The 17,279-nt window shown below is 45.3% G+C and overlaps 2 protein-coding genes across 5 annotated transcripts in view; one reads left to right on the top strand and one right to left on the bottom strand.

The window, feature by feature from the left end:
* LOC139054409 (uncharacterized) overlaps positions 1 to 13,695 on the bottom strand; it is a 34,882-nt gene extending 21,187 nt beyond the window's left edge. For all 3 annotated transcript variants that reach the window (XR_011511190.1, XM_070531349.1, XM_070531350.1), the window contains exons 1-2: positions 13,374 to 13,695; positions 10,246 to 10,278 (exon numbers count right to left, since the gene is read on the bottom strand). Coding sequence is in view for 2 of the 3 variants with exons in the window: in XM_070531349.1 (XP_070387450.1) it covers positions 10,246 to 10,278; positions 13,374 to 13,545 (205 nt within the window). In the remaining variant the exon portion in view is untranslated. The remainder of the gene's footprint in view (positions 1 to 10,245; positions 10,279 to 13,373) is intronic.
* LOC139054408 (uncharacterized) overlaps positions 1 to 17,279 on the top strand; it is a 42,386-nt gene that overhangs the window by 9,676 nt on the left and 15,431 nt on the right. The window contains exons 4-5 of one of the 2 annotated variants that reach the window (XM_070531347.1): positions 3,571 to 3,689; positions 3,848 to 4,516. The exons of the other annotated variant lie outside the window; for it this stretch is intronic. Of the exons in view, the coding sequence (XP_070387448.1) occupies positions 3,571 to 3,689; positions 3,848 to 3,944 (216 nt within the window). The 3' untranslated portion in view covers positions 3,945 to 4,516. Of the gene's footprint in view, positions 1 to 3,570; positions 3,690 to 3,847; positions 4,517 to 17,279 lie in introns of those variants that run through there. 2 annotated transcript variants of the gene reach the window in all.

The following is a 17,279-nucleotide window of genomic DNA, read 5'->3' as shown; positions in this document are numbered from 1 at the left end:
ATATGTCGTATCGTTAATGGTATTAAAACACGGATGTTGAGGATTAGAGTGGACTTTCAAAAAATATGTTTGGCTGATGTATGTTCTCTGCAGATGAAGTGACCACTCATTTGATTCTGCATATAAGCTTTCAATAGGACTTGTTCTGAAAGCTCCAGTGGCCAGTCGGATTCCTAAATGGTGGACCGGATCTAGCATCTTTAACGCGCTCGGGGCTGCAGAATGATAGATCACGGCACCGTAGTCCAACCGTGATCGGATGAGGCTCTTGTAAAGATGCATTAAACAAATTTTGTCGCTGCCCCATGTTGTGTGGGATAACACTTTAAGTAAGTTCATTGTTTTTAAGCATTTGACCTTGAGGTACTTTATGTGTGGAATAAACGTTAATTTCGAATCAAGTATGATGCCTAAGAACTTGTGTTCTTTGTTCACAGGAATTCGCTGACCATACATTTCGATAGTGGGTTCTGCAATGAGCCCTCTTTTTCTTGTGAAAATCACACAAGAACTTTTGTTGGGGTTAACTTTAAATCCGTTTTCTTCTGCCCATTTGGACACTTTGTTCAAGCCCTGTTGAACTTGCCTCTCACATACAGTAAGGTTACAGGATTTGAAACCTATCTGTATGTTGTCTACGTAAACAGAATAAAAAATGGCTGGCAGTAATGAGGCACGAAGGGTATTCATTTTCACGATGAAGAGCGTGCAGCTAAGTACACCTCCTTGAGGTACACCAGTTTCCTGTATAAAAGGTCGCGACAATACATTGCCGACTTTCACGCGGAATGTACGGTTGGACAAATAGCTTTCTATTAGGACGAGCATATTGCCACGGATGCCAATTCCCGACAAGTCTCTCAAGATTCCATAGCGCCACGTAGTGTCGTACGCCTTCTCCATATTGAGGAATACGGATAGGAAATATTGATTATGTAGAAAGGCGTCACGAATGTTTCCCTCAATGTGCAAAAGGTGATCGGTTGTGGACCGCCCTTCTCTGAAGCCACATTGAAAGGGATCGAGGATATTGTTGAGTTCAAGGAAATGCACAAGTCTGCGGTTAACCATTTTTTCAAAAAGCTTACAAAGACAATTTGTAAGAGCTATCGGATGGTAACTTGCCGCCAGGGAAGGGTCTTTACCCTGCTTAAGAACAGGGGCCACAATCGCTTCTTTCCATGTGGATGGGAGGTATCCCGTAGCCCAAATAGCGTTGAAAAGCGTGAGTAGTGTAAGTTTCTGATCATTTCGTACATGACTCTATCAGGTCCCGGTGCAGAGCTTTTGCATGTGGTCAGAGCAGCTCTCAACTCTGCAATACTGAACGGCCGGTTATAAGGTTCATTCTGTCTGGATTTTCATATTATTGGCTTACATTCTTCTATTTGTTTGTATTTCAAAAAGATTGCGAATAATGGTTTGAACTCGACACGCTCTCAAAGTGTTCTCCAAGTGTGTCTGCCTGATCTTTCAGTGTTTCACCTTGTGTGTTCACCAAAGGAAGTGAATATGTTTGTCGCCCTTTTATCCTGTTAACCCTGTTCCAGACTTTGGCCTCATCTGTATAGGAGTTGATAGCAGATAAAAACTTCTGCCAACTTTCTCTTCTGGCTTGTCGGCGGGTTCGCCTGCCTTGGGATTTTACTTTTTTAAAATTGATAAGATTCTCCGCAGTGGGGGAGGCGCGTAGCAACCCCCACGCTTTGTTTTGTTTCTTACGAGCGATCCTACAATCGTCGTTCCACCACGGGACACACCGTTTGCATGCCAATCCATTTACTTGTGATATACATTTAGTTGCGGCATCTATTATGAAGGCTGTAAAATATTCCACGGCAGCATCAATTCCTAAAGAGGACATGTCATACCATGATATACTAGTTATGTTTCGGAATTTCTCCCAGTCTGCTGTCTCAGTCTTCCACCTAGGAGCCTGTGGTGGATATTCGTCTTCTTTAAGTGTTCTTAATAGTACGGGGAAGTGGTCACTTCCGTAAGGATCGTTCGTAACTTCCCATTCTAGTTCAGGCAGTATGGACGGAGAAACGATGCTCAGATCAATTGAAGAAAAGGTATTGTTTGCAAGACAGTAATATGTGGGTTTCTTCTTATTCAGAAGGCACGCACCAGAATAGAAAAGGAACTGTTCAACAAGACGACCTCGCGCATCTATACGAGAGTCGCCCCACAGGGAGCTGTGCGCATTGAAATCGCCAAGAACAATGTAAGGTTCTGGCAATTGATCAATAAAGGATTGGAATTCATGCTTCGTTAACTTATAATGTGTGGGGATGTAAAGAGAGCTTATAGTGATAAGTTTGTTTAGAAGAACAGCTCGAACCGCCACTGCTTCAAGAGGCGTTTGCAGCTGTAAAGGTTGACATGCAATGCTTTTATGGATGACAATGGCAACACCGCGCGATGATGCAACACTGTCATCGCGATCTTTGCGAAAAGTTATATACTGTCGGAGAAAGTTCGTGTGTTTTGATTTTATGTGTGTTTCCTGTAAACACAGCACTTTTGGATTGTGTTGGTGGATGAGTTCTTGTACATCATCAAGGTTTCTCAGAAGACCTCTGACATTCCATTGTATGATTTGTGTATCCACATTTAAAGTGAATTGGTGCTGTGTTTACGGAAATGGAAGTGATGTCTTAGATTACAGAGCTCTTGCCAGGCCCTGTAACCGGGGTTCTGCCTTTTTTTGAGCGTTCGAGGGAGCCTCCCGCTCCTTAGGCGCTTGGAGCGCCATGGGGATAGGTGTTGTGTCCATTGCCTCTTGTGAGGCGCCGGATACGCGCTCTTGTGAGCGAGAAGTTTTTCAAGAGAGTCTCACCTCGGAAGGCGAGACCCCTGCGCCCACCAGCTCGGAGGTCGATGGGGCTCCCTGAGGGATTTGGCAGCGCCGGCTGTTGCCAGCGCTGGAAGGGGCCTGGGAGGTTGGGGCAGCCTCGGCTGCGCCCACCTTCGGGGTCGATGGACCAGTCTGCTGTGCTGGCGTAGCAGCGTCAGCTGCAGCCGCCGGGGGGGGGGGGGGGTGCGGATGGCGTCACTGCCGCCTGACTGGGTGTGGGTCGGACAGCCGCCGGGGACCGTTGTGGCGCTGCCCCCTGACGCGCCACATCGGCAAAGGTGTGCTTTGGCAGGAAGAATACCCGCCTGCGTGCTTCTTTGAAACTTATGTTGTCTTTTACTTTGATCGTTACAATCTCTTTCTCTTTTTTCCAAGATGGGCACGACCGCGAGTACGCAGCGTGCTCCCCATCACAGTTCACACAGTGGAGAGTGTTTTCACACGATTCAGCGGAGTGCTCATGAGCACTGCATTTTGCACAGGTTTGGCGGCCGCGGCAGTTTGATGAGCTGTGGCCAAATCGCTGGCATTTAAAACATCTCAGAGGGTTTGGCACATATGGTCTGACCCGGAGCTTCACATATCCTGTCTCAATACTCTCAGGGAGCACACTTGAACCAAAGCCGAGAATTAGATGTTTTGTTTTGGTCTCTTTTCCATCGCGCCTTAGCAGAATTCTCTTAACATTGATTACGTCTTGTTTGCTCCAGCCTTCTAATAGTTCAGCATCCGCAAGTTCCATCAGGTCATCATCCGAAACTACACCACGGGTGGTGTTCATCGTGCGGTGCGGGGTAACTGTGACTGGGACATCTCCAAATGATAAAAGGTTAGGCAGTTTCTCGTGTTGTTTGTTGTCGCGGAGCTCCAAAAGGAGATCACCGCTAGCCATCTTTGATGCTTTATATCCTGGTCCAAATGCCTGAGTTAGAGTTTTCGAAACAACAAAAGATGAGATTGTTCGTGCTTGTTTTCCTTGTTTTTCAGAATGGATTACATGGAATCGCGGGAAAGTTTCTTTTTGGCGTCCAAAAAATTCAAAGATTTCTTCGGTGCGCACCCTTTTCAGGGAGCGATCAGATAGTGGAGGGAAAGAACTAGCCATAAGTGGGAGTGTATTTTTCGGCAGTATACCGCCAGCCACCCACCATGGAGCCCAACAAGGGGACGCTGCAGGGCCTGTAAAACAGGGCCTACAAGCGCCAGCTGTACGCTACCGCTACAACCAAATATGATATAACCAAGGTTGGCTACTCACACAAGGTTAACCCTTGCTGCCAGGAAGGTCGGAAGTAATAAAGAAATGAGAAGGAAACAGGAAAGGTGGAAAGTAAGGAAAAGACGAAGGTTGTAGGGAGAGAGAGACAGGAAAAGGCAACTACCGATTTCCCCCGGTTGGGTCAGTCCGGGGGTGCCGTCTATGTGAAGCAGAGGCCAAAGAAGTGTGTTGCCTCCGCCGGGGGGCCTTAAAGGTCCAAACACCTAGCATCAGCTCAACCCCCAGGATCCCCCTTTCCCCAGACACGGCTAAGCCGCACACGGCTACATGCGGGAGGGTCCAACCCTCGTGTGCTCGGGTACGTGGTGTCGCAACACACCAAACGCCTGCTTTCGCAGACGCCCCTGCGGGAAAAAGGAGTGCCTTTCTATTGGGGAAGTGTTTTATCACAAGTATGCCATACAGCACCAGTTGTTCTATGAGCAGGTACAGGGTCGTCCTTTTTGAAAGGGAACACGCGAGCGCGTGGCCTGTGCTCTGCGGCGGCTGCGTAGAGCGCCGGTCAGTGGCAGCAAGAGGAAGCACGTCCGCTTTTGGCGTCATCTATTGACGGTCAGAATGACTAGGCATGGCTGATTGGAAGCGCCCACTGGACTCGCTTCCCCGTATTGCTGATGCGCAAGGAGCGGGGCCTGCAGATAACAAATCGCGCTCGCGCTGCAGGCCCCACTCCTTGTGCATGAGTATTACAAGGAAGGGAGTCTAGTAGCCGCTTCCAATCGGCCATGCCTAGTCATTCTGACCGTCAATAGATGACGCGAAAAGCGGACGTGCTTCCTCTCGCTGCCACTGACCGGCGCTCTACGCAGCCGCCGCAGAGCACAGGCCACGCGCTCGCGTGTTCCCTTTCAAAAAGGACGACCCTGTACAACTGCGGGTACAAACTATAGCCTGAACTTTAAAATAATTTCACATCTATTTGTGAACTTCCCAAGCCACTTCACAACTGCAAGCTGAATCTGATGTCTCAGGGTCATGACCCATATTTTGGGCAAGACTAAGAATGCATCCTGTGACTGTAGTTTGAGTATTTTGAACCCACCATTTGGAAATGTTTTTTATGGGCACTCAGTAGGAGACAGTTCTCAAAGCTTCTTGATATGATTTTCAGTTATCCTAAATGCAACACTTATTGAGCTGAGTTATTGAGTTATATTATACTAATTTTTTATATTTTCTCTAATATACTGTGGTCATGATAACACTGCACTGTTTAAAAGGTGTTGCGAATAGAAAGCTACTTATTTCCCCTAGTGTAATGTAGAAATAGGCATTCTGCAGTGTGAAAAGTAAAAGCATTGTGGTCACAACATTCACAACCACTTTAGCTGCACATAAAATACTTGAAGTGCATGCAAACAGCCTCTATGTTGTGTCTGTTAAAAACATAGAGCCCCTCATAAATTTTGGCACTATCTCAAATCTAGGGTTCCGAAGAAGAGCAACCTGTTGCCAACAGAAGCCTTAACCAAGGCTACCCAATTTAATCAATTTTTCCAATCAGTTTTCACAGTAGACAATAACACTATCCCAGACAACATCGCACAGACAAGTGACATAGGTGAAGTACCATGTGAGCTAAATATAACGGAAGCGGGAATTCTTTCTTTATTACTTAATCTTGATATAAAAACATCCAGCGGCCCAGATAACATTCCAAATATTTTTCTCAGAAGATACGCTGAATGGGTTTCCAAATACTTATTGCTAATTTTTACAAAATCGTTGAAAACTTCTGAGGTTCCTCAAGAATGGAAAATTGCAAAAATTATTCCGATACATAGATCAGGTGATGCTACAAATCCTTCAAACTTCCGTCCTATTTCACTCACTTGTACAGCAGGAAAAATTTTTGAACATTTAATATTAAAACACATCGTAACTTTTGTTGAAAGTCATTCTCTAATTAACCCTAACCAACATGGATTTAGGAGTGGTTTGTCTACAACAACTCAATTAATAGAAACTATTCATGACCTAGCATTAACAATCGATACGCGAGGGCAGGTAGACATAATTTTTCTAGACCTATCAAAAGCTTTTGATCGGGTATCGCATCAAAAACTAATCCACAAGCTGCAAGGAATTCTGGGACACGGTATTCTTACAAAGTGGTTAAAAGCATATTTGTCAGGTCGTCAACAATTCGTTCATTTCGAAGGGCAATCCTCAGACTACGTTGAAGTTTTATCCGGTGTGCCTCAGGGCACAGTTTTAGCTCCCATTCTCTTCCTTCTTTTTATTAACGACATCGCAAACGGCATTGACGCAACGGTACGCATGTTCGCAGATGACTGCATTATTTATAAACCAATACATACCAAGGATGATCAAGTTGTTCTGAATGACGCACTTAAAAATATAGCAAAATGGTGTCAAGACTGGCAGATGACGCTAAATGCAGAAAAAACTGTCTGCATGACAGTAACGAGAAAGAAAGAACCACTAACCTTTCCATACGAAATTCAGCAAAGAGAACTACACAGGGTAGAAGAATACAAGCATTTAGGTATAGTTATCTCTTCCGATCTAAAATGGAACAAACACGTGTCATACGTGGCAGAAAAATCACTCTCAGCGCTTTTTTCCCTCAAACGGTCCCTCAGATACGCTTCACCCAACACCAAACTACTCGCGTACACGTCACTCATTCGCTCCGTTATAGAATACGGCGCCATATGCTGGTTTCCATACACTAAATGTGCCATAGCGAAGTTAGAGAACGTACAAAGAAAAGCAGTAAGATTCATTTATAATAAATACCGTCGTCATGATTCCCCAACTGAACTTCTACGCTTAGCCGGACTCCCAACAATTAGCGATCGTGCTAGATATCTCCGACTAAAATTCCTGTTTATTCTCCAGAGCAATGCCCTAAAAATAGACAAAAATAAGTTTTTAGTACACGCTAACGCTAGAATTTCAAGAACGAAACACAATAAACAATTATCTGAGTATAGGTTTCACAATGACACCTTCAGATATTCATACTTCCCACAAGCTATTAGAGAATGGAATATGTTACCACAAGAAGTTGTCGATTGTGCCACCCTCGATTCTTTTTTGTCTAAGCTGTCTAGCCATATCTTTGTTGCTACATGATGAAATGTGCTTTTTACATTATGTTCTATTGTTACCATGAATGTGCATTGTCTATATCGCTGTACGTGTGTATGTATAAGCTTATTTCTAAACCAAAGCCAAGGCCTCTTGCAAACGATTATCGTTGAACCCTGTGTGAATGATGTATTTTCCCTTTTATGTATGTACCCTTTCCTGCCAAAGCCTTCTTTAAGGCTAGCAGTATGTACCAAATAAATAAATACTCCATCGTGCTGCATCATTATGGACATTAGCTTTGTGTGGAAGCCACAGCTGTTGCATTGTGCTGCTCTGCAATGCACCTTGGTTATGTGGAAAAGCCGCCATTGTTGGAATGCTCTTTACTGTTATACACATCAACCTTGTGGCAAAGCCACCGCAGTTGAGATGTGATGCACAACAAAGCACTTCAGGTGGATTGGGAATGCACACTTACTAATTATTGCATGTGCTAGATTTGGGCATTTTTAATGCAAAGAATTCTTTGTTCATACCAAGCACCTTGCAGTAGGCAATGTTATGTCGTGGCTCATTTCAGTCTACTACATTGAAAACAAAAATATGTCTGACAGTGAGCCCGAATCTGTGTCCCAGCATAACAACCCGACGCTCTAACCATTTGGTCACTGTTGTGCACGTACTTCTCGCTCGCCAATGCATAGCTGTGTGCATAGGATACTGTCATCTGTATTACAGTGCATGTGTAAGAGCATGTGTGCATATACATCATCATACCTTGCCGGAAAGTGTGACTGAACAGTTGGCATCGGACATGCCGAAGATGTATGCTTGAAACTCTTGCAAAATTGCAAGGAAGTCGTGTGCCCGCTGTACATAGACAACTTCAACATGAGCTTGCCGCTCACTCCTCGCCTTCTAAAGGAAGACACTTTCATTTGTGGCACAGTTCGCTCAGTGAGGAAAGGGCTGTCAAAAGATCTCACTGAAGTAAAGGTTGCAAATGGCAGTGTTACCGGACTTCAGTCCAAAAACGGAGTGAAGGCACTGAAGTGGATGGACAAGAGGCCTGTTCTGATACTCACATCTGTCGCCAAATATGAAGCAACTTTGGTGGACAGTGGCAAGAAAACAAGGGACGGCGCACCAATCATGAAACATCAGGCCGGTCTCGATTACAATGCAGCAAAAAAGGGCGTCGACTATAGTGACCAAATGACGTTATACCACAACTGCCTTAGAAAAGGACTCAAGTGGTACAGAAAGGTAGCTGTTGAGTTGCTTGTTGGAAGTGCCATCATAAATGCGTGGAACATTCGTGGCATGCTTGAAGGAAACTCTACACCAATTATAAAATTTCAAGATGAACTGGCTCATTCACTGTTCGGCCCTCGTCAAGACAACATCGAAGAAACTCGTGGGAGGAGTGTCCACATGCTAAGAAAAACTGGCACATCGGCACACGACACTCAGTGGCACTGCACTGGCTGCTATGCGGCCAACAGTACCAGCAGTAGCCCGAAAACTATGGTGAGAGGGAGAAAAGTGACCACTTTCTGTGGATAACGCCCCGGCAAGCCATTCATCTGTTTGTTGCGCTTTAATTCTAAGCACAAGTAACCTGAGAAGTAAGCTAGCTTCAACTGTAAAATGAGTAGGATGAAAACTTCAAAACATGGCTAATGTTCATATTAAATTTTGGCCTTTCTCTAACTAATAAATCTTTCTAACACAGGAACTGACTTCTTGTCTTTTCTAATGGCAAGTACTTTGTAGTTCAACATAGGTTTCTAGCATCTTGAATCCATTGAGGGGTTACAGAATGTATTAAAGAAAGATAAAAATGCATAATGTTGTGCTGAATGTGACCAAGACACATGTACAAGAAACTATAGTTATTAGTTTGATGAGGACAGTAATGTGCTTTAGCAAGTTAGAAATTTGTTACCAACTTGCCCACATTCACATCTTAACAGATTTAACAATGTTTCCACTACGTGGAGAACCTTGATCTACAGTGCTTTTATCATCCTGAAGAAGCTTGGTGTTCCTATTATAACACGTGTACTTAAGAAGCTCAATCTCTCAGGATTTCATGTTGTTTTACTTCACATAAGTTTACGAAGCTTACAGATTACGTGCTCATATTTCAACGTAAACACTTAGTACTTTCTTTTCAATGATTTTCATTTCTGTAAAAGCACTGTAAATTTTGTCAGACCAGAAGTGCAAATGCGTTTTTTATTCTCTCATACTTGGTGCTTGCTATTATACAACTTACTTATATTACAACTTGCTTGTTTAGAAAACTCATAAAAAACACTCCCCCCCCCCCCACCTTTTTTTTTCTTTTACTTTCCATTGACTCCGACTTTCATTATGTTAATAAACTTCAGAAGAGCTTCCTCTGAGGCTAGTTTGTACACACTGCTAAGAATGAAAAAAATGGAGAGAAAACGGGACAAGAAAGAAAGGCCTACAGAATGCTGATTTGTGTGTGGCAATCTATATCAAGGACGGGGTGCTGGACCAGGGAAGCTAAGAAGCCGCCACAACAAACTATGGGAGCTAGGTGAATGGCTTCGATGTCCACACAGAAACATAAATATAGGAATCTTATAGAATGCTGTGTCATTCAACAACCCCGTGAATGTTGAAAAGTGGGACAGTGATTAGCTGAAAAGAGTTTCAGAGAGCTCCAGGGAGTGGGGAGGATGATACGGTAAGGGGGCTAGGGTGGTGACGCGCATTAAGGGCATCAAGAATGAAGTGAAAAATTATGGAACATAGGGGGATTGTCTCATCACTGCTCGATCGCTCAGCAGATGGCCATGGCCACTTGCCTTAGCTGAGATTCACCTACCCTGTCACAGCATGTGCTGTGCTTGCTGCTCTGCAGTCTTTAGAATAGCCAGGTGTCAGGGAAGCATGCCCATAATGCCTGCAATTAAGTAATAGGCGACTTGCAAAATAGTGCCCGCTCTCTTCCATACACAGCCATGGCTGAACCACTCCCTAGCAAATCTGGTAAGAAAATAACACTGACCTCCACTGTTACTTGGGCTGCAACAAGTCTGGGCTGCAAACAAGAAGACACAAAACAGAGCGCTGTCATGTTTTTGGCACAGTTTGCTTTCCTAAGTAATGTACCAACTAGGTCATAATATACATTATATAAATACATCAATTTGTAAACAAAATGTTATTTTTAATATAATCATTTTTAAAAACAGCACAAGGATGATAGCATAATTTTAAGCATAGTGGCTGCATGCCTTAGCAATGAAAAACTTTTGCCAGAAGTTCAGCAAAGTTGTTTTGGCAACGTAAAAATGTGCATCCTCATTGCTAAAGCATTCCTGCCTGAGGAGTGCTAGGAGTTTGTCTTGGTGTGATGTAAAACCCTCCACACATTTATATAGTGCGAGAGAGAGAGGTGATGGGGAAGTGGTAGGGGCCAGTGGAGAATCCTTACCTGAAATAAATTTCTGGCTACGTCACTGAATGTCTGCAATGCCTTGTAATAGCAATAGGTCTTGGATGGAAACACTATAGATGATACCAGTGAACCTATTGAGCCTCTGCCTGTTTAATGAGGTGATGGATGTTTTCCCAAAGAATTATGGAAACTGTACAATGGAATGTTTTGTACCACCTGTAATAACCATGCTGCAAGAAAACAGAAAGGCTGAGCTTAAATGTTGTAGGAAATCTCTTAAGAGGCTTGAGGATAGGTAAAGATGACTAACTCCCGTATTCTCCACTCAACACTCCACCTGGATTCAAATGCAAAGCAGCCCCGCTCCTTGACAGAGGCGGTTGCTTAGCTTTAATTAAACTTCACGTCAATTACTGTGAAACACAGCGTCGTCTTCAGTCGAGGGGTGGCACTGTGCTCAGCTCAGTGGAATGAAGCTTCCAGTCATAGATGATTTCAGAATACAGGGTAAGTGACCTCACATTTTACTCTCTTCGTCATGAAGTCTAGACACCAAAGCCTCGGTTTGAACAAGTAATGCTTTAAGCGCTCTCTCATGCATATGTTTGCTTCAAGGCAGAGTCAGCTTACTTTTTCCTGCTTCTGCCACATGCAAGTGACACAAAAATATCTCAATAAAATGATTGTGATTTAAGTGGTACGCACTCTCTGCAAGGTGATTAAATGTTTGTAATAAAAGAAGCACTACTCATGTGCTGGTCAGCATATGCAGCAATATGTTCACCGAGATATTTTTTTTTGTCTCAATATATTCGATATTGTTGCAAATTTAAGAGGTTTTGCAGCTAACATGTAGCTGCTTACTTGTGTCTCGAGAACATACAGCTTTAGGTGAGAGGAGCGCTATATTGCATGATACAAAGGAACATTTTTAGACTGCTTGTTTTATTTATGTGTGAAAAACAATTGTGAAGGTTTGAATTGCAAAGTAATACAGTAGGTGTTGGCAACGTGAAAAGCCATGCAAAGTGTATGCATTAGAAATGAACTATCCAGATGAGGACCCCCCACCCCACTGATATATGTCAATGCTATAATATGAAATGCTGTGACATTTAACACATATGGTGACTAAAAAAAAGGATAACTAAAGCAAGAGCAGCATTAATAAAACAACAATATCAACTGAAAAATTTATATAATTTTTCTCAAAACCTTTATCTTCGCATAAACTGTGGCCTCACACACTGTGGGCACCTTTGCCAACAACCTTCACATTTCACTAGTGCTAATTCTAGCTTCCCTCTAGCTTCTAGCTTGATTCTAGCTTCTAGCTCAACTGCAATGTTTTGAACGTCAGGGCATGTGCATGTGAAAATTAGTTTGTGATGGCCATGTGGATCTGTTTCTCTGCCTGAATAATAAGGGAGAGGAGGACAATATAATCGCCTTGAGAACTATTAAGCAGAAGCATGGTGGATGAGGAGCAGTGGCCGGGATAAAACATTTCAGGAGTTTTCAATGTAGTAAGGATACAGGAGTCATATGATTAACTTCGCAAGAATATGAGGCCATTATAACACTAAGGGAAACAGACTGGCCCATCACAATGAATTTTCAACTATTGTAACTGATCTAGAACACCTTGCACGGCTGCTGTAATTAGGAAAGAAAATGTAGCATTGTCTTAAAAAGACAGCTTTTTTGTTTGTTTACTCTGCTATGCCACTGTACACATTATTACTATTACTTTTTTCTTTTGGAACAGAAAGTCACCATATGCCTGGAGGTTTTAGATCACCTTCTTGGTGTGCTCCGTATATATTAACAGTTCGAAAACATTAACATTGTTGCTTGGTTTATTGCCCAAGTAGACCGGCACGTAACGACTGACTAAGGAAGCAGGCGTGTGAATATGCACACCCTGTATCCAATCAATACAATTAGACCTCCATATATTGAACTTTAATGTAACAAACCGTTTTACTTTGCAGAACTTATTTGGTGTGCATATAGAAATCTTCAATTTATTGAATTCTGTTTATCTGCAATTTCAATTTACTGAAATCATAAATTCTTCGAAAACTTAAATGAGGATATGTGTTGCATTTGAACTGTAAATTCTATGGACGTACAAGCGCTATTCGGGAGTAAAGCTACACGATTTTTTTCCCAAGTTTATTCGACTTAAGGACAAAATTCTGCAGCAAAGTTACAAAACGACCACAGGTGACAAGCAGCTTGCCCGCTTGCACGAAACTCTTTAGTCCGGTCTTATTCTGATATTCAGGCTCATTCAAATCTTATTGTAGGCTTAATCTTCCCTAGCCGATAATTCGCTTGCACGAAAGAGACTAGACGGAAACACGTCTTATTAGATTACAATAAGACAAGATTCGGATTTAAGTCTAGCCTTAGAGGCTGGCGTTTGTGCAAGCGGGCCGCCGCTGGTACACACCGACGGGTGAAAACTTATAGCCTCCTCGATCACCTTGCCCCGGGATTGCCCCGAAACAAAAAAGGTGCGCTCTGCACCGCGGCGGTGGTGGCGCACTGCGGAGGGTCGACATCGAGGACAAAACTGCACCCTGTGCAGGATGCTTGCATGCAGCGCCACTTTACCCCTGGCGCGCAAAACGTGCGCGAACACGCGCGCGCGCACATTTTATTGGTTACAGGTGCTGAGCGTCCGCGGCAAGCGCTCGAACCTAGTCAAACGGCGTGCTCCGACATACCTGGTTGCAAGCAAACACCAATGGATATTATAATTAATCCTGAAGACCCGTTCCTGACGACCCGTTCATCGAACCTGACCACTTTCGGTCGTTCTTCACCACGTTGTTTTTGGACGAGGTCGATCAGCACGTACGTCGTCTTCGCTGTCAGAAGAACTTGAAGAAAGCTCATTGATTGCGGCAACTACTAGCGCTTCCTTTCTCAATGCCGACATCTCCACTAGCTATCTCCGTCAACTTCGTTGCAACCGCAGCTATCGGGCCAGATCGTCTACAGTTCTACCATAGAATAAAGAAGATACGTTCTACCATGGTTCTACAGCCGGCTGTGCGCGCGCGCGTCGCGCGTCCCGCAGTGCTTGCTGGGATTGCACCCCGGCGCACCGCCGATTTTCACGGTGCGAGACGGGGTAACGGAAAACCGCTCCAACAGGGTGCGCTTCCGGTGATCGAGGATGAAAGTGCGCACCAAGGCGCCCCGGTGCAGGTGATCGAGGACGCTATTACAAATCACAATAGCACACATCCAGGCGAGTATGTAAACAGGCGAACTAAGCAGGGAACAAAAACAATACAGCAGTGCTTTCATAGGTCCCGAATAATCAAAGTTTCGTCAGAGTTGGTGCAAGTACGCATCCGCAGATAAAACGGGCTCCCACCGTGCATTGCCCAATACTTCGAGAGCTGACGCCTACACGACCACCGGGGGAGGTTATAGCACTTGTTTCTGCTCTGATCGTATAGTGTTCGAATGATGTCGCGACAACGCAAGTACTCGCAATAGGGGCGACGACCTTCCACAACTCCAGAACATCACAAAAGACCGTTTGCAAATGTACTAACCAGCCAAACAAACCACGGCAGCAAAGACCACTTAAATCGAAAATACAACGCAGAAACACCTCGAAAAGGTATCACCATAGAGAAAGGTTACACCCTGTTTCACAGTCGCTCACAAGAAATCCAAGAAATGTCCAAAACGCACTACCACCGCCTTTTAAGAATCCAACGAAAGCCAAGCCAAATCAGTATTAGTTGGCAATTTGGGTGAACGCAACTAAAGTGTACTAGAATATAGTACACTTTAACGCAACGCACCCGTTCGAACCACCGGTATGGCATAGAGAAAGGAATCCCTTTCTCTATGGGTATGGTGTCTAGCACGGAGGAAGAAAACTAAGGAGAGGCCCTTCCCCCTCCGCGCTCTAGGAGAAAAGTGTGGCGGAAATGACGTAGTAGGTTCTCATTTTTTGCTGCTTTTTTATTTTTTTTGTATAGCCACGCTTTTTGGGTTACAATGGCGGCGTTGTTCTGATTTTGCGCGCTCACACGTGTTGCTCTGGTAGGTTTCGTGCCGTGGCAAAGGCGCTGTGTGGGCGGGTTTGCGTTAGTCACCGTATCTTGTTGCGCTGTGTTACCTGCACCGTGCTCTGCCGGATGTTGCGCGAGCGTGCGCGAAACCACGCGCAGCGCGGCGTGGTTTCGCGAACGATGTAAACAAGAGAGGAGGGTGGCACAAAAGGCGGAGCATCGCGATGAGCAACGCCAACTTCCGGCTTCACTTTTGCTTCACAAAGAGTGACGTCAGGGCCTCTCCTTATGCCATCTTCGACTGGTCGTTTCTGAGCGCTCTGGAGCGCTCTCGCGAGCGGCGTTGTCTTCGGCTGGTTGAAAGAGGGTGCCCGCCCTGCGTTCGGCTGGTTCTTCTCGATTGCTCTCCTCCACCTTCGAGCGCTCTGAGGCGCTCCGAGCCCTGTCGTCGGAGCAGTCGTCGAAATTGAAACGTCATCGCAGAGCCGCGTCGCTGCTGTTGGCGACGGCCCACCGTAACCTAGGCAACCTAGGCCACTGCAACGAACGCTCGTCCCGCCGGCGCGTCCGCCGGTTTTCCCGGCAGCGCCGGGAGCTTTCGATAAGCGAAACATCGGACGTTGGTAGTAGTCACGTGGTTTAGCATCTGCCATTGCCTCCTCCGAGAGCGACTCGCACGTTTGGCTTGCGCGCTCGTCCTCTACCTTTGAGCTCGGCATACGCCGGATCTGCCCGACTCGGAATGGAAGCGACCAGCTGAAGATAGCACGTGGGTATTGGCCTCGAGTTCCACCACTGGAAAAGCTGGCGCCACCGTCGGCGTGACGTGCTAGGAGGGATCACGTGGACATAGCGGCCGCGTCGGCTGCTTCGGGAGCGCCGCAGCGAGCTGAAAACGAGGTTAAATTCTCTCGTATGCTGCGGTCCTCATTAGGTGCCGAAATTTTCCCGCTTCGAGCGTCTCCTTTACAACGCTTGAAAGCACTACAATGGGTAGTGGCTGCCTTTGAAGGCGCGCAGCATAGTAGGCTACTGCTCAGTGCCGCAGGGCCGAACGCACGTAACAGAGGCCGGTGTCAGCCTTATTCACACGTAGCCGCAGGACAAGAAGCTGCGTGAAGCTTGGCTCGCGAAACATAAAACCGGCAAACAGTCATCGGCTACAACTCGGGTATGCAGCAAGCACAGACGCGAGGAAAATTTCTGCTACGGCGCCCGGTCTGCGATGTTCTGAAAACGTGCACTGAGACGCTCGCCCGACTAATGTCATGACGGTTTGGTCTATGAACTTGTCGATGCTATAGATACTGGCAAGTTGAGTGGAGTGGAAAGGCAGCGGTAAGAAGGACATTAAAAAAAAGCCTGGCATATGGTCATGTTTGTGTTATGAATTAATGCATGCACTGGATTACAAAAAAAGAGCAGCGGGAAATTGCACGCTGAGAACACATACAGTGCGACGCAACTCGAGAAATAATATTGAAAGGTCAAAGAATTTAGAAGAAAAAAAAGGTTGAATCGTCGCGACGGCACATCACAGTCACCGTAGGCGTCGAAGTCTCTACAATGAAGTTATCTTTGAACAGCTCTGATAGCGCCCACGCAACAATGGTTGCTTGTATTCTGTCAAATGCTCATATTCTGCGGCCTAAAGCTCATGGCGCGGTGCGAAAACGCGCGCGCGGAGAAAGCGAAACAGTGCGCGGACAAGCATCCAGACCTGCCGGTCGCTGGGAATCTGCGCGATCGCTGCATTGAGGCTTCGTTCTATTACGCTCCATTTAGTTGTACAAACACTATAAGAACATATTTCACATAGCTTCCTCTCAGCGTTTAACAACCTTTCACGCAAGAAGCTGGTTCGGGAGCCTCCATCGCGGCGACCGCGCGCAGTGGCGTTCACGGTACGTATTCGGTAAAGAGATAGCGTCTGTAAACGATTGTGTGCTTTCAGTTTGCCAAAGGTTATTATTTAGACAGTAAAAAACTTCTCTCCTTTCGAAAGTACTTACAGAAATGTCCGGGAGAGCTCGCGCGTGCTGTTTTCAGTGAGCGCTGACAGCAAAACCTATGAGGAGCGCGCCACGTGATCCCTCATACTAAGTCAGCGAGGCGCTTCCGCTAGATGGCGACTCCGTAACTCCTCGCCGCCAATATGTGTCTGCGAGGCTCGTGTTGGCTGGTGTTGTAAGAGGCTTCGTCTAAAACGTGGATATGGCTACACAAATAACGCGTTCTCAAAGTAAAATTCATAAAATGTTTCCATTTACGCATATTACATCTTTGCTCACCTACAATCCATGACCAAGCGAAGAAAAGCAAGAACAGACGACCAACTGTTTTAAAGCGAGCGCGAACCTTGTCGTCCGTCTTCCAACTTTAGCGGCCCGCTGATACCTTTTACGTAACATTTAGTCGTACACACAATAACAAGTTCTCATAGGTAAACAAAACATGTTTTCGCGTAATAATAAAGCTAAAACAGCTTTTAACGTGCTGTTCTAGTAGAAAATGAATCATTGTGACAGACGAAACGGTACTTGCCAAGCGCGTCCTCAAGGTGTCCTGCCTCTACGAGAACGATGCCAATCCGAA

This window comes from Dermacentor albipictus, chromosome 1 (genome assembly GCF_038994185.2).
Source record: "Dermacentor albipictus isolate Rhodes 1998 colony chromosome 1, USDA_Dalb.pri_finalv2, whole genome shotgun sequence".
NCBI classification, from domain to species: domain Eukaryota; kingdom Metazoa; phylum Arthropoda; class Arachnida; order Ixodida; family Ixodidae; genus Dermacentor; species Dermacentor albipictus.
Note: the sequence above shows the minus strand (reverse complement) of the source record. Positions and strands in the feature narration are given on the sequence as shown.